The 22,574-nt window shown below is 44.2% G+C and overlaps 1 protein-coding gene across 1 annotated transcript; it reads right to left on the minus strand.

The window, feature by feature from the left end:
- Positions 1-5,704: 5,704 nt before the first annotated feature.
- On the minus strand, positions 5,705-12,770 carry LOC122931931 (PEST proteolytic signal containing nuclear protein). Its single transcript, XM_044286022.1, has 5 exons — positions 12,645-12,770; positions 12,145-12,356; positions 10,543-10,617; positions 8,719-8,774; positions 5,705-6,055 (listed from the first exon to the last, which is right to left on the minus strand). Exons 1-5 carry the CDS (start codon positions 12,670-12,672, stop codon positions 5,935-5,937), a joined length of 492 nt encoding a protein of 163 aa, XP_044141957.1. The 5' UTR covers positions 12,673-12,770; the 3' UTR covers positions 5,705-5,934.
- Positions 12,771-22,574: the final 9,804 nt, after the last annotated feature.

Genomic DNA, 22,574 nt, shown 5'->3' on the forward strand with positions numbered 1-22,574 from the left:
AGCAATTTCTAATGAGTTGAGTATCAGCGCAGCTTGCAGGGGCGAGCAGTGTCCATCATAATGGTGTACCACCATACGTTGGTGGGGTTCTGTGTTCTTGATTGTGCACCGGATACACTCACTAATTGTTATATACCATTTATGTTTCATTGCTTCAGGCGATCTTAACGTGGGCACGTTTCCAGGTCAGTATTACAGCTGCAAATCCCTGTCCGACTGCAGCTCTAATAGCCCCTACTTACAGCATTATGGAATCCATTAGGGCCGTGGTCAATACAGATGCTAAAATGTGCCCACATTGCGGCAGTCTGAATGAGTCTTCAGGGTAATTTTACACCACAGAAAAATCCACGTCTTGCATGTGGACTTGAACTTGAAGCAGAGGGTGGAATCCCCACCTAGTCAGCGGCAACTCTAAATCTCATCCAGACATGTGGATTTGTTCATGGCATGAACTTACAAAGTGAATCCACCTTTTAGGCAATGTGCACAGAAGAATTGCACAAATTTACGCACCAAAAAGCTAATTGCGGTTTTGCCGTAGATCTTGCATTGAATTGACATGCTGCAGATTTCAAAATCCACACAGAAAGAAAAATGTGTACATGATATTTGTCCAATGTCATACACTTTCCTTGTACTGTATAAGGCCTCATGCACACGACTGTTGTTCGGTTCCACATCCGAGCCGCATTTTGCGGCTTGGATGTGGACCCATTCACTTCAGTGGGGCCGCAAAAGATGCAGACAGCACTCTGTGTGCTGTCTGCATCTGTTGCTCCGTTCCGTGGCCCTGTAAAAAAAATAAAAAAAAAATAGAACATGTCCTATACTTGTCAGTTTTGCAGACAAGAATAGGCATTTCTATCATGGGTGCCCATTCAGTTACGCAAATTGTGAAACGCACACGGGCGGCATCTGTGGTTGGCAGACAGCAAAACGCAACACGCTCGTGTGCATGAGGCCTTAAGCTGCTGTTTTTCTGCACGAGAATCAGGTAGCCTTAAACAGCCTTCCATTTCTTTATCACGCAGATAAATGGCATGTACCTAGCTTCAAGCAATTTTAACATCCCCCAGTCAATGGGAACTACAATACATTGTGTTTGGTGGAGTTTACTCAGAGGCAGCTTAGCTTCTGATAGGCCACTGTGTTTTCAGCACTCGTATTTAGTCTTGTGAACATAGCCTTAGGCTTCATTCACATGTCCGTGGAACATGGTCCGTGAGATACCGGACTGGCATCCTGCTTAGTGCCGCTGCTGATAACACACTTGTATGATCTATATGAGTGTATTACAGTACTGCGGCAACGGCACAAAGAAGATGGCGTCATAGCAACCAATGACGCTGTGCGCTCCTGCACTAAGCAGAATGCCAGTCCGGTATCTCAAGGACTGTGTTCCGCGGATGTGTGAATGAAGCCTTACTGCTCGACAGGCATATATCCTGTGCCTAGTTCAGTTAACCTTTTGTCAAATCCCTGAGAGGGTATATTCACAAGTGGCAGTTTTGTTACAGAAATGTCTGCATCTGTCCTATTCATCTGAATGGGTCTTGTAGAAATGTGATTTCTGCCAAAGCAACTCCAATCAGATGTATAGAACAGATTTTAGTGTGAGTGTACCCTAAGGCTGGGTTCACACCTGAGCGTTTTACAGCGCGTTCCTACGCGCTGTAAAATGCTCAACAAGGAGAAACCAATGATTCCCTATGGGAATGGTTCACACTTGGGCGTTTTACAGCGCGTACGATCGCGCTGTAAAACGCCCGACGCTCCAAAAAGTACATGAGCGACTTTTGGGGCGTTTGTGGCCATAGGACACTGTAGTGAATCACACAAACGCGCGTCAAACGCGCGTTTACTATTACAAAAACGCGCATAAAAATGCGCGTCAAAAACGCGCGTAAAACACGCGTTTGCGCAACGCTCAAGTGTGAACCCAGCCTAAGGCCCCTTTCAGACGAGCGAGTGTCACGCTCCAGACTTGCAGCGCAGCACCTGTCCTGCCCTTCCAGAGTCACATAGCATTATATTGATTTATGATGCTATGTAACCCTTACAGTTTCTGGAATGTACTGGATAACACTCGCAGCATTATGCCAGTGTTATCCAGTACTGTAAGGGTTACATAGCATTATATTGCTTTATGATGCTATGGGAATCCCGTCAGTGCTTGAAGGTCTGGCTGGGTGCTGCTATGCGGACTCGCTGCGGGGGGAACGCTGGTCTGCAAGGGGCACATAGCATCATAAATCAATATAATTCTATGCAACCCTGGCAGAGCAGTGTAGCGCGACACTTGCTCATCTGATGGGGGCCTAAGGGTTCATCTACACGGTGACCTGTCACAAAAATGTGTGACTTGTCTGCAGCGAATGTGTCACGTGTCAAATTGCAACACTATTGACAAACATTACATGAAATGTCACAAGACAAAGATGGGCTACATCCGTCATGCCCAAGGACCCCAGTGTAGTGGTACTGGCATAGAAATGAATATGGTCGCAGTGACCCTAACCACAGAATCGAAAAAAAAAATCCAATTTGCAAGTCATGCTGTGACCTCATTATTTCTATGCTAGCACCGCTACCTCAGTTCTTGGGCGTGACCAAGATCGCCATGTAGCCTAACCCTTCCTGCTACTTTTGCCTTATAGATTTGAAAGTTATGACTGGATTAAAGAGGACCTGTCGCCACAAAATGCAGTGTAATCTGCAGACAGCATGTTATAGAGCAGGAGGAGCAGAGCGATACATACTTTTGTGGGAAAAGATTCAGTAAAACTTGGAACTTATACTTTTATGGGTGCCTTCACACGCGGCAGACAATTCTGCGACTGAAAATCAGTTCCATTCATTTAAACGGGGCAGAACACATGGATTTCTGCAAGCCCCATTAAGGTAAAGGGAACGGATTTTTCAGTCGGTGTGTTCTGCCGCGTGTCAAGGTTCCCTAAAACTCTTTCCGATTTCATTGTTCACGGGGAGGTTTTATCAGTGACTGACAGTCATCTCTATACACACTTGTACAGGGAAAGCCGATAATGTCTCCCTGATAAACAACTGGTCGAAAGGACATAGATGTAAATGTATAAATGACAAGTTTTACTGACTGTTCCCACAAAACTATACATCAGTCTGCTCAGCTCCTCCTGCAGACTACACTGCATTTTAGGGTGACAGGTCCTCTTTACATTTTTTATTTCCTTCAGATTTATGTAAGAATTTTTCTTTTCTGAGCATCTTCCCTGCTGGTGATTATACAAAATGATATGCTAACAATAAAATACTAGAAATGGAGACTGAGTAGTATTTTCTTTCACACTAAGTACTTATAAAGCCATGTAATCCCTTTACATGCTGGATGTTAATAGGTTATAGTCCGACAACACAGTTGGGAGCAATGTATATCACAGTGGTCAGCAACCTTCGGCACTCCAGCTGCTGTGAAACTACAACTCCCAGCATGCACACTTGGCTGTTTTTTTTTTTTATATAGCTCCCATAGAAGTGAAAGGAGGATTCTGGGAGTTGTAGTGTCAGAACAGCTTGAGTGCTGGAAGCTGCTGATTCCAGGTATATCATCTAATGCAGGATTTCTGCAATAAAAAAAGTGCCATCTGTACAAGTTAGAACAGCACCCAAGACCATGTGATGCAATTAAAGGGTTAATATCAATTAATAGGGGGCAATCACTGGACCCTCACTGTTCGATATAACAGATGACCCCACAAGACTGCAGCTAGAAGTGTGAATGCGGTGGTGGTAGAGCACATTCCCTGCTGTTCCAGTGCAAGTCTATAGTGCTAAAACAAAAGAGCACCGTGGTTGGACCCTCACCAATCGTCCAGTATCACCCATCCATTAAAATAATCCTTTAACCACAATTATAAACCAATATGTTCTAAAACTACAATAAACATGGCTAAAATATAAACGTGATTTCAAATACCAAACTGTTTCTTTTATTTCCTTTGTCATTAAAAAGTTGATTCAAAACCTAGTGGGTCATTTACTATGCCCAAATTAAGTTAGTTGCCTAACTAACCTAACGCCAGGTCTAAAATTGTGGCCGGGAAGGCCCATCTCATTCATCATTTTCTGTGCCTGTTTTAGGCGTAGAAAACAGTCTGTCAGACAGCTCAGAAGCTGTGTTACATTTAGAAGTTATTGAGAGGCCTGCATCCCTTCAATAACTTTGGCAGATCCACTGCCAATGCAGGGTCTTTATTAAGACCAGCGTCCAAAATGCTAGTCTTAATAAATGTGCCCCATAGGCTTTATTCAGTACTGGCAGAAGTGAGAGAATTGCATCTAGCTGTGCAGCTGAAACAGGGAATATGGCTAGAATAAAAATTAGGGAAGCACAACCATAACTGTTTCTTTAAAGTTATGATTGTACAAAACAAAAACAAAAAAAGCACAGCCACTATGCAAGTGTATTTTTTTGAAGACTCGGGTATGCTTTAAAGGAAACCTGTCACCGGGATTTTGTGTATAGAGCCGAGGACATCCATAATACCCAGTCCCCATAGCTCTGCGTGCTTTTGTTGTGTATAAAAAAAAAACGATTTGATACACATGCAAATTAACCTGAGATGAGCCCTGTCCCTGACTCATCTCACGTTAATTTACATATGTATCAAATCGTTTTTTTGACACAATAAAAGCACACAGAGCTATGGGGACTGGGTATTGCGGATGTGCTAGCGGCCATCTAGCAACCCATGTCCTCAGCTCTATACACAAAATCCAGGTGACAGGTTCCCTTTAAAGGAGTTGTCCACTTCTTTTATATTGATGGGCTAGATTTACACCGTTTTTTGGGTCAAGGATTTGAAGCAGATCTGCCTGCAGGCTTTTCAGCCAAAATTGGATCCTCAAGGAAGGAGAAATATAAATCCTTCCTTTTATATTTTCAATTCCTTTCAAATCTTGCAGGCAGATCTGCTTCAAAACCTTGTGCAAAAAACAATAACTTGAATCTAGCCATAGCCTGTTCTTAGCATAGGCCATCAGTATCCCCACTGTTCAGCTGTTTGCCTAAGACAACAGAACTACACGGCTCCATTCATTATGTAGTTCCACCACTGAATCCGATTAGGCTATCCTGTGAAAAGGCTATATATATTAATATAAAAGGAGTGGACCCCCTTTAACTGAAAAATTGAAGTGGTAGGTTCTAGACCTGTGATGGCTAACCTCCAGCTGTGGTAAAACTACAACTCCCAAGTTGCACACTTGCTTGGCTGTTCTCAGAACTCCAAGAAATGAATGGAGCATGCTGGGAGTTGTAGTTTCACCACAGCTGGGGTGCGAGAGGTTAGCCATCACTGCTCTAGACTGTATGATGCTTACACTGCTGTTTGTGTAACAGCTATACTGTGCTCAAACCTACTTCACGTTCCAGGAATTTATGGTCTAGTGTAGAAGAAAGCAGTCATCACGATGATTATGATGCTTTCTAACTATCCATTATGTCTGTGTTAGGCCTAGTTCACATGGCAGACTTCTGCATCAGTAGAATCCTCTGAAAGAACTGACAAGCTGCAGCTTTCCAAACCTGTACAGCAGATTCGCGTATAAAATATACGCACTCATTTTGCTGGTACTGTATTACGCTGCTGTTTTCCTTATGAAAATCCACACGGAAAAACAAGCGACCCTGTGCAGGCAGAAGAAGACGACATTCAGACACACGTGGACAAAACAATGTTTATTCCCACTGACTGTAAATGAAAACTCTACACAAACAGCAGAACAACTGAATACAAAACATAATTACATAATTCCCATCCGTTCCACGGTAGTTTCTTAAGAGACATCAAATAAACAAAACACCCTGCATTACAATTGTAGGGGCGTCTGTCCAAAAAAAGAAAGAAGAGGAGGGATGGAACGACTGGCCACCCCCCAGGCCCTCTCCACAATTCAGTCATCAGAGATACGCTCTATCTGTGACTTAATATTCCTCTCCCAGAGCTTCTGGCTGTCTGAAAATCCATGCTTGCCTTTGTTGAATGAGTTTGGTCCGGCCGAAGTTGGGGTATCCCTAGAATGCCAAATAAAATATTAGGTAAGGAAGAGCCAATGTGGTGTACGGTGAGGTACTACTGTTTAACCACTGACGAAAGGCTACATTCACACATTCAAAACAGAGCTTTTTATGGCCATTTTGTATCAGTTTGATCCCAAAAACTTAGGAATTTCATTATTATTTTTAATTCTAACCCCTGCAGTGCCCTCAGTATACATAACACCCCTCTTAGTGCATCACCCTCATCCACTAGAACACGCAGGGACACCAGCTCTTCACTGGATGCTGCAGGACCTGCACTCCCAGAGTGATGTCACATTATCAAGCTGGGAACTCAGGTCCTGCTGCATCCAGTGAGAAGAGAGTGTCCTGATGCGTTCAAGTGGGTGAGTTTTTTAAATCTTAATCCTTGAAAAGGATGTTGTAGCCATTTTTAAAGGCCGTTAAATGGGTGCATTCCTGTCTATACACTGTTTTCAATGAGGTCCACCTGGCCATGACGTGCCATTTTTTGACAGCCGCCATTCACTGGCCATTAAAAAAAAAAAAAAAAACTGCCATGTGAATAGCCCCATGAACTTCAATTGGTTCTGAAAACTGCCGTCGCACAGCCCTTTTTCATGGTCGTTTGCATGAGGCCTTAGTCAAAGGAAACCACCTATAATAACTTTATTAAAATGGTATATAAAAGCATTATAGGTTACCATCATCACAGAAAGTCATGGCAAACTAGGGTCTTTCTGCTGCGCTCACCATCGGCCAGGAGAATGAAGGTGCCACGTCGTTACTTTAAAGGGGTTGTCTTAATTCAGCAAATAGCATTCATCATGTAGAGAAAGTTAATACAAGGCACTAATGTGTTGTGACTGTCCGTATTGCTTCCTTTGCTGGCTTGATTCGTTTTTTTTCGATTGCATTATACACTGCTCGTTTCCATGGTTACAGACCACCCTGCAATCCATCAGTGGTGGTTGTGAGTGCACACTAAGGATCGACCGATTATCGGATTTACCGATATTGAACGCTATCGGCCTCTATTTTGCCGATATTCCAATAGCATATGGGGAACACAGATCGCGCTGCTGAGAGCGCTTTCAGTGTCCCCTTTAGCAGCACAGGGGAGAAGGAAGCAGTGTCTCCTCCCCCTGTGCTGCTGCTGCCACCAATGAGAGGAGGGGCTGTGGCCACTGCGCCACCAATGAAGCTTAATCTCTCATTTATTCATATGCAGGAGGCGGGAGCTGGCTGCAGAATCACATAGCCGGCTCCCGACCTCTATGAGCTGTAGCTGCGATCTGCGGTAGTTAACCCCTCAGGTGCCGCGGATCGCAGCTACAGCTCATAGAGGTCGGGAGCCGGCTATGTGATTCTGCAGCCAGCTCCCGCCTCCTGCATATGAATAAATTAGAGATTAAGATTCATTGGTGGCGCGGTGGCGCAGTGCGCCCCCCCCCCCCCTAGCCAAGTATTAAACATTGGTGGGATTTCTAAAATCTCATTGATATTGTTTGTATGTAAAGGCTGTAGATTGTCTACAAGAGCCCACCATGTGTGAACCCAGCCTAAAGGCTTTGGAAAACTGCATTTGCTAAATTGAATACAATATATTGGAGTCCATTTACCAATCTACTGGGAAAACTTTTCCATTTTACCTTTCCCTAAGGTGTGCGGCGTGTATATAAAGGCAAGCGTCCAGTGTAATTTGGTATATAGTGCTCTATTTGTCTAATAACTAATATGAGCCACAATCCTTCACTCAACGTGTCCCAGTGACACTACCAATCTGTCAGCCCCTTTAGTGATCAGCAGAGATCTCAGCTGACAGACAGATTCTATAGGGAGAGGTCATAGAAATTAATAAAATGGAGTATCAAGGGGTTTTCAGGACTTATGATAGGTCATCAATAGCAGATGCACAGGGGTACAACTCTCAGCATCCATGGCGACCAGCTGTATAGGGATCAGTGGGTGAAGTAAAGCATCTAATAGAACACAGGCCACACTGTGGCACAATGCCTCCTGATACTGTACGACTATCTGCTAATAGATGTGTTACCTAGTTTACATAGCCACAGTCCCATCTCCCTTATATGCAGACAGCCTGTTACAAACAAACCAAAAAGGCCGAGTATGCTCAACCTGTGGCCCTCCAGCTGTTTCAAAACTACAACTCCCAGCATGCCCTAATAGTTATAGGCTGCGCAGGCATGCTGGGAATTGTAGTTTTGCAACAGCTGGAGGGCTGCAGGTTGAGCATCCCTGTGCTAGAGGAACAGAAAAATGGAAAATAAAATGTCCATTTTAATCCCATTTTGTTTAAATGGGTGTTTTTCAGCATCAGGTATGCTGTTCAGTTAGTGTCCGCCCCATTTTTTTTTCTTTCCTTCTAAAATAAGATACTTTACTTATTGGAGCTTCACACTTTTTTTATTATACTCAATGGATGACTGATGGAAATGGAAGGTGTTTAACGGATTCCTTTTTTTTCTCTTCCGCTGACAAAATTAAATAGTGAAAAAGTCAACGCAGACGTCAACTTAACCTTAAGGATGGGATTTTTGGCCAAAACATATTTACAAATCAGAAAAAAAAATAAAAAATAGAGAAATGAATATAATCAGCGTCAGTGTAATCACATAGAAAGAGACTCCAAACTATTAACATATAATGATCAGTACCTTCCAATATTTTTCATCCTCATCTTTGCCTCTGGAGGCATTTCTTCAGGTTCACTCTGCAAATAAAGTGAATTACATGTATCATCCGCCAAAGCCATTTAAGAGGGGTACAGGTATATATTTGGCACTGGAATAAAAGCTCTGATTCGACTTGGCTCTATTTGTGACTACTACTGTAGTCCTCTGCGCTAGTTCCATGCAACTCCCCATAGAAGTTTCGTATAGGACCAATGAAAGTTCTTGTCCTATTCATGCTGTCATGTTTTATCGTAAAGTACAAAGCCGGGGTATCTGTACTTTTAATTAAACCACATAAACTGCCTGCCATCAGCAGACAATGGCTGCTACAGACACAACTGGCAGCCACAAAACAGCTGACAAGTATACAAGGAGGGAAAAGTGAAATTCCCTACATGCACATCATTACATTTTACTGAAAATCATTTGTACGGACCAGGAATTCATTGTTCTCCAGGGCCATTTGCCCTGGAAATCAGTCATGGCTGGATATTAGATAGGGGTGCACCGAAATGAAAATTCTGGTCCGAAACCGAAAATTCAGGATACCCCTTGACCGAAACCGAAACTGCCTTTTTGCCCAAATACTTTTAAAAGACCCCCCACCTCATAACAGTGCCATCCACAGACCCCCCCACCTCATAACAGTGCCATCCACAGACCCCCCCACCTCATAACAGTGCCATCCACAGACCCCCCCACCTCATAACAGAGCCATCCACAGACCCCCCCCACCCCATAACAGTGCCATCCACAGACCCCCACCCACCCCATAACAGTGCCATCCACAGACCCCCACCCACCCCATAACAGTGCCATCCACAGACCCCCACCCACCCCATAACAGTGCCATCCACAGACCCCCCCACCTCATAACAGTGCCATCCACAGACCCCCACCCACCCCATAACAGTGCCATCCACAGACCCCCACCCACCCCATAACAGTGCCATCCACAGACCCCCCCCATATTGTACAATTAATAGAAAATAGCGGGGAGGGACTGGGAGGAGGAGCTGGGGGCCAGCGCGTTCACTGTGCTCCGGCCCCCAGCTCCAGTAGTTATAAAATAAGCATTCTATTCATGAGGCCCCCTCTGCAGTATTACATTCAATACAGCCACATCATACTCACAGGGCTGTCATCTTAATGCTGGCCGGCCGGGCAGAGGAGCGGCAGCGTCACAACTGACGTCATGTGCCCGGACTACTTTCTGAATGAAGGAGGCGGCGCAGGCATGTGACGTCAGTCGCGACGCTGCCGCTCGTCTGCCTGGCCGGCCAGCACAGCCCTGTGAGTATGATGTGGCTGTATTGAATGTAATACTGCAGAGGGGGCCTCATGAATAGAATGCTTATTAATTGTACAACATTTTATAACTACTGGAGCTGGGGGCCGGAGAACAGTGAACGCACCGGCCCCCAGCTCCTCCTCCCAGTCCCTCCCCGCTATTTCCGGCCGATATGTAAAAATATCGGCAGAAACAGATTAGTAGCATTCTCAGCCGATATTTTCGGCCGCCGAAATTTCGGTGCACCCCTAATATTAGACTTCATCACCAGAACACGAGAGTAGATTATTTTCGATTAGAGACCATGCTGCGGTTCTTGAGGCCAAGGATTTTTTAGTGTATGTCTATTCTTGGAGCAGAAACCTCAAAAAACGGTCATGTGAACATTCCCTAAACCTCTTTATTTCCCCTTTGAGTAAATGTGTAACATACCACAGATCACTGCTATAAACTAAAAGTATTGCAAGTATCTCAACCAAGTTCAATTTTTTATATATAACAATGGATGTACTTACATCATCCTCATCATTGAATACTGCTGCTACTGAGCTCTTTTTCCGCACTACAGCAGGCGGTGGATCCTTCGGTTTCTGCAACAAAATAAATAATATGTCATTACATGCACATGACCCAATCAGTTTTGTGGTCCGAAATCTGTGTACTGTCCCCATAAAAATGGTGATCAAAACTACAGTTGTGTGCACAAGGCCTTAACTGTACTATCAGAGTGAAAAACCACTGCATACGAGTTAGCAGGTTGGGATTGGCCCAAAGGGGAATAGGTGAATCCCCCAGGGGGCCCCTAGACCCCATACAACGCACAAGTGGCACAATACACTGACGCCACTACATATACTGTAGATATGCAGTGTACAGCATCCAAAACTGGGTAGATTATGTGACAAATGAGCCAGTTTATTATTATAGATTCATCAGGGGGCTGAGATGACTTGCAGGTAAAGAGATCAGGCCACCCAGTATCATCTTTCATCAGGGACTTGCTCTAAGTCACTGCAGGGACCCCCCATAATCATCTTGTAGCGTCTTGCTGCTGTCTGCCACAATGTGAGCTGACAATATTTGCACATAGTTATACAGTATGCCCCCCGGTCCAACACTGCGAGTTAGTAAATTATAAAATAAAAAATTCTATCAAAGAGTACTTTCACACTGGCGTTTTTCTTTTCCGGCGCTGAGTTCCGTCCTAGGAGCTCAATACCAGAAAACAACTGTTCAGTTTTATCCTAATGCATTCTGAATGGAGAGCAATCCGTTCAGGATGCATCAGTTCAGTCCCTCTTACGTTTCTTGGGCCGGAGAAAATACCGCAGCATGCTGCAGTTTTCTCTCCGGCGAAAAATCCTGATCACTTGCCGGAATGACGGAGCCAGCATTAAGTTCCATTGAAATGTATTAGTACCGGATCCAGCATTACGTGTTTCGGCCAAACGGCATGTGCAGACCTTTTTAAAAAATAAATAAATAAAAAATATATATATACGGGATCCATTTTTCTCCGGTATTTCAAAGCATTTGTCTGACAAATGCCATCCGTTTGCGTCAGGACTGCCAGATCCGGCAGGCCATTCCGGCGACGGAACTGCCTGCCGGAATCCTCTGCCGCAAGTGTGAACGTACCCTTAAACTGACGGTCCAAGACGAGGATTCCCCGGTCAGGTTCTCTTACAGTGTGTCAGAACAGACAACCACATAACGGTATTTTACGTGGTTTCACAACATTTATAGACCATATTCCATTTCATATTACTCTATAATAGCCACTTCTAAGACCCCCCTTTAAAGGGGTTGTCTAGGTTCAGAGCTGAACCCGGACATACCCATATTTTCACCCAGGCAGCCCCACTAAGATGATGAGCATCTCCTTTGCCCTGCGCTGAATCGCCGGCCCATCAGAGCCGGTGATGTCACCGAACATACTGCTGGGCCCAAGCCTCCACCTAGCAGTGAGTTATTGTAAATTAGAAAGCCCTTGCACTGTGCTCTAACATCAGGGGGGCTGCCTGGGTGAAATTCTGGGTTCTACATCTGGCCACGTCTACATTTCACAGTGCTCTTAGGACACCACAACCTGAACAAACAGTCAACTGGTTACGTACAGCAGAGCCAAGCTTTATGGATATGGAAGGCGCCTTCTTCCCAGTCTGACCTCCTATTCCAAAGCCCAACTTGGAGACTTTGGATGGGCAGGGATGGGCCTCTTCGGGGGATGCTGACCTCTTCTCTGCCCCTCCTCGGCTTGAGCTCTCCCCTCCATTGCTGGAAGAAACAGGCTTAGTGTTCACTGGGTTTTCTGCGTCTTCTTCTGGTCCTGGTGAAGTTGAAACAACTTACCAAGATGAGCATTTTTGTTACTGAGCTGAATGACGGGAACAGCAACCACAAGAAATACCAAAAATCACCTTATTACTAGTGTATTTACTAACAAGTACAACGCAGCGCTTTACAAGCATATGCTTCTCTCGGCTCGGGGCCAGAACGCACACTGCGGGCTCCACAAACACGGTATACCCGAACATTACATGCATGCTGCATATTCACACACAACCCAATGATGCGGTACAGGGCGGCTATCATAATCACACTCTCTCCATATCACCTCCTTGTTGCTCTTTCTTATCCGCCATCTTTCTCGACGCTAACTAGACAGCCTGCAAAGGCCGAGCATCCATCCAGCCGTCTAACCATAGAGCTGGTGCAGTAGGCTAGACAGTCGTAGGAGAACGTTCCGGAGGACTACCCTCTATTGTTATGTTTTGACGTGTTTTTTCTTTTTCATCAAAAAGCTTTATTGTAAACAGACAGCAGCAAACAGCGAATGTATTACGCTTGGTCTACAGCAGGAAAGTGCGTTATAACAATGTACACTTCTTGACACATGGAGAGTCATGATATCAAGGGGCACTTTACTGGGTATATTACAGTGAGGGGGGGGGGGGGCACAGCTGGGCATATTACAGTGAGGAGGGCACAGCTGGGCATATTACAGTGAGGACACACAGCTGGGCATATTACAGTGAGGACACACACAGCTCGGCATATTACAGTGAGGAGGGCACAGCTGGGCATATTACAGTGAGGGGGACGCACAGCTGGGCATATTACAGTGAGGAGGGCACAGCTGGGCATATTACAGTGAGGAGGGCACAGCTGGGCATATTACAGTGAGGACACACACAGCTGGGCATATTACAGTGAGGGGGACACACAGCTGGGCATATTACAGTGAGGAGGGCACAGCTGGGCATATTACAGTGAGGGGGACGCACAGCTGGGCATATTACAGTGAGGAGGGCACAGCTGGGCATATTACAGTGAGGACACACACAGCTGGGCATATTACAGTGAGGGGGACACACAGCCGGGCATATTACAGTGAGGGGGACACACAGCTGGGCATATTACAGTGAGGGGGACACACAGCTGGGCATATTACAGTGAGGAGGACATGCACAGCTCGGCATATTACAGTGAGGGGGACACGCACAGCTGGGCATATTACAGTGAGGAGGGCACAGCTGGGCATATTACAGTGAGGGGGACACACAGCTGGGCATATTACAGTGAGGGGGGGACAGCTGGGCATATTACAGTGAGGAGCACATGCACAGCTGGGCATATTACAGTGATGGTGGGCACAGCTGGGCATATTACAGTGAGGAGGACACACACAGCTGGGCATATTACAGTGAGGAGGGGCACAGCTGGGCATATTACAGTGAGGAGGGGCACAGCTGGGCATATTACAGTGAGGAGGGGCACAGCTGGGCATATTACAGTGAGGAGGGCACATTACAGTGAGGGTGGGCACAGCTGGGCATATTACAGTGAGGAGGGCACAGCTGGGCATATTACAGGGAGGAGGGCACAACTCGGCATATTACAGTGAGGGGCACTTTACTGGGCATAATATTGTGAAGGCGGCAGATATCTGGGCATAATACTGTGAGGAGGCACATATCTGGACATAATCTGTGAAGGGGGCACAGTGCTGGCATAACTACTGTGTGGTGACATTAAGGGTGAATAATTACTATGCGGGGGCATTTAGGGGACTGGGTGGGATTAGGTGTTTAGTTATGTTTTGAGCGGAGTTGCCTAATGCTGAAAAAATGTGCACACAGTGTCCCTCTTCCTTCTTTTCTAAAGCTGGGAGGTATGTAATGGCTGTCTTTCCCTGGAGTTCTGCCACTAAACCATCAGACACCACTACATGGAGAGCTCTTCTTCAAGCATTGCATGTGCAGTGTGCCTATGACATTGTGTTGTAAAAGAGTAGAGTTCTCAATAAGAATTCTCAACAGAGGATCTCAGAGACTACAGCTGACCATACACCTTACCTGTCAGTCTACCATATACATGGAATCTGATCTGCATGTGTCCCAATGGGGAGAGGGGAACAACAGTATCAGGCATGAAATCCAGCTGCCTTAGGGCTCCTGCACACGACCGTCCTGCCCGTATTTATTTATTCTATGCACTTATACAGCGCTGACATATTCCACAGAGCTTCACAGACATTATCATCACTCGCTGTCCCCAGTGGGGCTCACAAACTAAGGTCCCTATCAGTATGTCTTTGGAGTGTGGGAGGAAATCGGAGTACAAGGAGGAAACCGAAGCAAACACGGGGAGAACATACAAACTCCATGGAGATGTCGTCCTTGGTTGGATTCGAACCTAGGACCTCAGTATTTGCAGACTGCATTGACTTGAATGGGTCTGCAATCCGCAAGATACGACTGAAGATAGGACTCCACCTGTCTTTTGCGGTGCGGAGGCAGGGATCGGAAGCCCACAGAAACGCTACGAATCGCTTCCGTGGGCTTTCGGGTACATGCCTCCGCACCGCAAAAAAATAGAACATGTTCTATCTTTGGCTGTATGTTACGGATCACGGACCCATTCAAGTCAATGTTTCCACACCCAGATGGGACTAAGCGCCGGCCTCAGATAGCCAGTTTTATGGAGACAGCCGAGCAAACCTGTGCTCCACTGTTTCTTTAACCACCATTGTGGTAAATTGTAGCTACGCAATCAGCACTGCAGAATAAGCTATACAGCTTCAGCAAGTCCAGCAGCGTAGCCTGTTCTGCTATGCTGTTGCATAGCTCCCATTCACAATAGGAGTTACGTAAACAGTAGAAAGCTGACCCACCGTTTAGTCCCATCTCACCATGGAATCAGTGGGAATGGACAACCCTCTTTAAAGGGGTATTCCCATCACAATAATCACTGTTAAATCTGTTAGTGATTTGACAGTGATCATTTTTGTAAATACATTTTATTACCCAATTCCCATCCTTTTTGAGAAAATAAGTCCCCTCTTACCCGATTGTTGTCTTTCGTCTCCCCTGGTTACGGCCACCTCTCGCCTGTCGAATCCTGTGGCCGTGCTTGCGCAGAAGACTAAATATTTTCTCCCTGGCGGGCCGCGCAATGTCCTGAACGTGCACACCACCGCGCATGCGCAACGATGACTTCTTCCTGGCCAGTATAGTACAGAGCTGCGAACGCGCAAGCCGGCTCTGTACTATACAGGCCAGTAACAAGTCACCGTGGCGCATGCGCTGCGGCGTGCACGTTCAGGACATTACGCTGCCTGGCCGGGAGAAAATCTTCAGTCTTCTGCGCAAGCACGACCCGGCCGGGAAAAGACGTCAATCAAGCCCAGCCAAATCCAGGAAGTGGAGGTCGCGCTCGCCGCAGGTAAGTATGAAAACCTCTGATGGGAATACCCTTTAAGGGTATATTTTTTTCAATTGGCATGCCTGCGTATATTGCCCTAATAGTAGATGGCAGCATTGAATGGATAGTTTTATGGATGGTTTTATATTGATGACCTATCTTCAGGATAGGTCATCAATATCTGATCTGCAGGGTCCAGCAGCCACGCTAATCAGCTGTTTGAAGAGGAGGCGGCGCCGCTTCCTGTTTGTTACACTGCTCATCGCCTTGGTCGCGAGTATAACTACAAGTACTCGCTCTATTCACACTATGAGGGAGAAGACGTGTAGCATGATGAAGAGGAAGCAATCGCTTGCATGGAGTGCCGCCTCCTCTTTTACTGCCTGACGACCGCCTAACGCAGGGATGCGTCCTGGCGGCGGTCGATTCATTCCTCCTAGACGCATCGGCGCGTCATCTCGCGAGACGCGAGATTTCCTGTGAACGCGCGCACACAGGCACGCGTGTTCACAGGATCGGCCGGTAAGAGAGTGGATCTACAGCCTGCCAGCGGCGATCGTTCGCTGGCAGGCTGTAGATGCGATTTTTTTTAGCCCCTAACAGGTATATTAGACGCTGTTTTGATAACAGCGTCTAATATACCTGCTACCTGGTCCTCTGGTGGTCCCTTTTGCTTGGATCGACCACTAGAGAACACAGGCAGCTCAGTAATAAGTAGCACCAAGCACCACACTACACTACACCCCCCCCCCCCGGTCACTTATTACCCCTGATCACCCCATATAGACTCCCTGATCACCCCCCTGTCATTGATCATCCCCCTGTAAGGCTCCATTCAGACGTCCGTATGCGTTTTACGGATCCACGGATCGGATGCGTAAAACACATACGGACGTCTGAATGAAGCCTTACAGGGGGGTGATCACCCCCGGTCATTGATCACCCCCCTGTAAGGCTCCATTCAGACGTCCGTATGTGTTTTACGGATCCACGGATCGGATCCGCAAAACACATACGTACGTCTGAATGGAGCCTTACAGGGGGGTGATCACCCCATATACACTCCCTGATCACCCCCCTGTAAGGCTCCATTCAGACGTCCGTATGTGTTTTACGGATCCATGGATCGGATCCGCAAAACACATACGGACGTCTGAATAGAGCCTTACAGGGGGGTGATCAATGACAGGGGGGTGATCACCCCATATACACTCCCTGATCACTTCCCTGTCATTGATCACCCCCCTGTAAGGCTCCATTCAGACGTCCGTATGTGTTTTACGGATCCACGGATCGGATCCGCAAAACACATACGGACGTCTGAATGGAGCCTTACAGGGGGGTGATCAATGACAGGGTGGTGATCACCCCATGTCTAACACCCCCCTGTAAGGCTCCATTCAGACATTTTTTTGGCACAAGTTAGCGGAAATTGATTTTTATTTTTTTTTTACAAAGTCTCATATTCCACTAGCTTGTGTCAAAAAATAAAATCTCACATGAACTCACCATACCCCTCATGGAATCCAAATGCGTAGATTTTTTTAGACATTTATATTCCAGACTTCTTCTCACGCTTTAGGGCCCCTAAAATGCAGGGGCAGTATAAATACCCCACATGTGACCACATTTCAGAAAGAAGACACCCCAAGGTATTCCGTGAGGGGCATATTGAGCAGGGCTGTGGAGTCGGAGTCGGAGTCGAGGAGTCGGAGTCAATTTTGGGTACCTGGAGTCGGAGTCGGCAAAAAATGAACCGACTCCGACTCCTACTAAATTTAAATTGGAATAAAAAAATAAAAAAGCAAGTTTAAATGTCCGAATTCATAAACAGTTATAATTAATGACTTCTCTACTGTAAGAATAAAGGCCAATGCATGCAGTGCCTCACGTAACCGCAAAACAAACGCGTTCAGTGATGTGAAGAAGCATGCTTTTCATATGCTTCACTATATGGCACGCAATGCACAATTAGGAGTGGCAATACATATACTTTCCATTGTGTTGTGTTCTGATGTTACAGGGAACACAATGCCCATGGTTAGCCTCGCCTCTCACTGATAAGGGATTAAGTAAATATATGTTTTGCAGGACTAGAGACACTTGTATAAGTGAAGGGAATGGAGGGTCAATAGTTCAAGACTGAAGCTGTAAACCATGGATGTCAAACTCATGGCCCTCCAGATGTTGCAAAACTACAACTCCCATCATTCCCTGATAGCTGTAGTATGCCCAGGCATGATGGGAGTTGTAGTTTTGCAACAGCTGGAGGGCCACGAGTTTGACATCCCTGCTGTAAACCATTGGAAAAACTGCTGTCATTCAGCTAAGGCTATAAAACGTGTAAACTCAGAATGTTATCTTAAACTTTAAACATGACTATGGGATTCTTCTAGGGAAATCATGTTTTAAAATAAATGTCCCTTCTTGGATCCTCCCACTGCCCTGTCTTCAGCAGAAGATCAGCACACAAAGGAGAAGGCAGCAGCTTCTGCCCAACTACCTCTCTGTGCTAGAAGAGCTTAGAAGAACTTCTTTCTTTCCTTCAAGGAATGTATAAAATACATTCGCATATTAAATACAGAGGAGTCTGAGTCGGGGAGTCGGAGTCTCCTGAGATACCAGATGTGTGACACTTTTTTGCAGCCTAGATGCGCAAAGGGGCCCACATTCCAAAGAGCACCTTTAGGATTTCACAGGCCATTTTTTACACATTTTGATTTCAAACTACTTTGCACGCATTTGGGCCCCTAAAATGCCAGGGCAGTATAACTCCCCCACAAGTGACTCCATTTTGGAAAGAAGACACTCCAAGGTATTTCATGATGGGCATAGTGAGTTCATGGAAGTTTTTATTTTTTGTCACAAGTTAGTGGAATATGAGACTTTGTAAGGAAAAAAAATTCATCATTTTCCGCTAACTTGTGACAAAAAATAAAAAGTTCTATGAACTCACTATGCCCATCAGCGAATACCTTAGGGTGTCTACTTTCCGAAATGTGGTTATTTGTGGGGTTTTTCTACTGTCTGGGCAGTGTAGAACCTCAGGAAACATGACAGGTGCTCAGAAAGTCAGAGCTGCTTCAAAAAGCTCTGTTGCCTCTATCTCTCCCTCTGTTGCCCACTGATATAGTTAGTTTTTACTTTTTAAACTAGTGAAAGGTCCTCTTTAAGCTAGGGGGGCTGAGGTGGTTAAACAGCTGATCAGCAGGGCTGTTGGGTTTTTGACCCCGGCAGATCAGATATTGATGACCTATTCTGAAGATAGGTCATCAATATAAAACCCCTGCACAACCCCTTTAACCTCTTCAGGACCCTGCCATTTTTCGCCTTAAGGACGAGGCCATTTTTTGCAAATCTGACAAGTGTCACTTTATGTGGAGATAACATTAAAACGCTTTTACTTATCTGAGCCATTCTGAGATTGTTTTCTCGTCACATATTGTACTTTACAACAGTGGTAAATTTGAGTCAAAATATTGCATTTTTATTTATAAAAAAAGACTACCAAATTTACTAAAAATTCTGAAAATTAGCAATTTTCTAAATTTGAATTTCTCTGCTTTTAAAACAGATAGTGATACCTCCTAAAATAGTATATCTGTAAAGAATAAATCAAGGCAACTGGACGTACTGTAGATTTCTTGAAAACGTTTCACTCGTTCTTCCAATGAGCTTTCTCAATTCTGAGTGACTGTACAAAAATTCTGGGAATAAATATGTAACTGAATCCACATCTGGTAATTATACCCAGCATTGGGTCAAAGGTGTTGATTCCATTATCCTAATTGGAGTCAGTAGGTGATAAAGACTTCCCAGAAAAAGGTGTCAAGACAGCATTGTATGTGGCAGACAATAGATGTCTAACCCCCCCACCTCTATTCAAGCTTGGCTTCTCCATTTTTACATAGATGGCCTCTTTCACGCCTCGTTTGTACCAATCGACCTCCTTATCCAAAACACGTACTTTACTGTCTTCAAAGGTGTGACCTGTTCCTTTTAGATGTAAGTACACGGCTGAATCTTGACCAGAGGTTTTGGCTCTTCTATGCTGAGCCACACGTTGATGTAGTTGTTTTGTTTCGCCGATATACAATGCTGTCTTGACACCTTTTTCTGGGAAGTCTTTATCACCTACTGACTCCAATTAGGATAATGGAATCAACACCTTTGACCCAATGCTGGGTATAATTATCAGATGTGGATTCAGTTACATATTTATTCCCAGAATTTTTGTACAGTCACTCAGAATTGAGAAAGCTCGTTGGAAGAACGAGTGAAACGTTTTCAAGAAATCTACCGTACGTCCAGTTGCCTTGATTTATTCTTTACAGATATATACCATGACCTGGATAAATGAGAACCTTCACAGACTCCTAAAATAGTTATTACTTTATACTTACCATATGTCTACTTCATGTTTGGATCATTTTTTAAATGACATTTTCTTTTTTTAGGAAGTTGGAAGGCTTAGAAATTTAGAAGCAAATCTTAAAATAGTTAAGAAAATGTCCAAAACACAAATTTTAAAAGGACCAGTTCATGTCGGAAGTCACTTTGTGAGGCTTACATAATACAAACCACCTATAAATGGTCCCATTTTAGAAACTACACCCCTCAAGGTATTCAAAACTGATTTTACAAACTTTGTTAACCCTTTAGGTGTTCCACAAGAATTAAAAGACACTGTAGATGAAATTTCAGAATTTCACTTTTATGGCAGATTTTCCACTTTAATTTATATTATTTTATTTTTTTTATATAACAAAGCAAAGGTTAAAAGCCAAACAAAACTCTATATTTATTACCCTGATTCTGTAGTTTACAGAAACACCCCAATTTTGATTGTAAAATGCTGTACGGGCACACGGCAGGGCGCAGAAGGAAAGGAGCACCATGTAGTTTTTGGAGGGCAGATTTCACTGGGATAAATTTAAGTTGCCATAGAAACATAGAATGTGTCGGCAGATAAGAACCATTTGGCCCATCTAGTCTGCCCAATATATCTGAATCCTATGAATAGTCCCTGGCCCTATCTTATATGAAGGATGGCCTTATGCCTATCCCATGCATGCTTAAACTCCTTCACTGTATTTGCCGCTACCACTTCTGCAGGAAGACTATTCCATGCATCCACTACTCTCTCAGTAAAGTAATACTTCCTTATATTACTTTTAAACCTTTGCCCCTCTAATTTAAAACTGTGTCCTCTTGTGGTAGTTTTTCTTCTTTTAAATATGCTCTCCTCCTTTACCGAGTTGATTCCCTTTATGTATTTAAAAGTTTCTATCATATCCCCTCGGTCTCTTCTTTCTTCCAAGCTATACATATTAAGGTCTTTTAACCTTTCCTGGTAAGTTTTATCCTGCAATCCATGGACCAGTTTAGTAGCTCTTCTCTGAACTCTCTCTAGAGTATCTATATCCTTCTGGAGATATGGCCTCCAGTACTGCGCACAATACTCCAAGTGAGGTCTCACTAGTGATCTGTACAGCGGCATAAGCACTTCACTCTTTCTACTGCTTATACCTCTCCCTATACATCCAAGCATTCTGCTGGCATTTCGTGCTGCTTTATTACATTGTCTTCCCACCTTTAAGTCTTCTGAAATAATTACTCCTAAATCCCTTTCCTCAGATACTGAGGTCAGGACTGTGTCAAATATTCTATATTCTGCCCTATATTCTGCCATGTCACATTTGAAGACCCCCCCGATACACCCCTAGAGTAGAAACTCCAAAAAAGTTACCTCATTTTGGAAACTACAGGATAAGGTGGCAGTTTTGTTGGTACGATTTTAGGGTACATATGATTTTTGGTTGCTCTATATTAAACTTTTTGTGAGGCTAGGTAACAAAAAAATAGCTGTTTTCGTACTGTTTTTATTTTTTGTTTTTTTTTACGTTTTATGTTCATCTGACAGGTTAGATCATGTGCTATTTTATAGAGCAGGTTGTTACGACAATACCAAATATGACTACTTCTTTTGGTTTTATATAATAAAGCATTTAAAAAAAAAAAATGTTTTTTTTAATGTCTCCATATTCAGAAAGCCATAGTTTTTTTTAAAAAAAAATTGGGCGACTGTCTTATGTAGGGGCTCTTTTTTTTTTTCAGTATGAGATGAGGGTCTGGTACTATTTTAGGGTGCTTATGACTTTTTGATCACTTATTACACTTTTTGTGATGTAAGGTGGCTTTTTTGACAGTTTTTTTTATTTATTTTTTTCGGTGTTCACCGGGGGGTTAGATCATGTGATATTTTTATACAGCAGGTCGTTATGGACGTGGCAATACCTAATATGTATACTTTTTTTTAAATTTATTTACGTTTTACACAATAAAAGCATTTTTTAAACAAAAAAAGTGTCTCCATATTCTGAGAGCCATAGTTTTTTATTTTTTGCCCGAATGTTTTATGTAGGGGTTCATTTTGTGGGATAAGGTGGTGGTTTGATTGGTACTATTTTGGAGGGCATAAGCCTTTTTGATCGCTTGGTGCATCACTTTTTGTGATGTAAGGTGACAAAAAAACTGGTTGTTTTAGCACAGTTTTTATTTTATTTTTTTCTACAGCATTCAGGTGAGGGGGTGGATCATGTCATGTTTTTATAGAACCGGTCGTTACGGACGCGGCAGTACCCAATATGTCTGTTTTCAGTTTTTTATTTTGGGAAAGGGGCTTTTTTTATTTATTTTTCTTGAAACTTGATTTTTTATTATGAAAAACTCTTTTTTTTTACTTTTCTTTGTGCCTCTCTGGGACTTCAACTTCTGGGGTTTGATTCCCCTCTGCAATGCATTACAATACAACCTGTATTGTAATGCATTGGCTGTCAGC

Source organism: Bufo gargarizans, chromosome 3 (assembly GCF_014858855.1).
Source record: "Bufo gargarizans isolate SCDJY-AF-19 chromosome 3, ASM1485885v1, whole genome shotgun sequence".
NCBI lineage: Eukaryota > Metazoa > Chordata > Amphibia > Anura > Bufonidae > Bufo > Bufo gargarizans.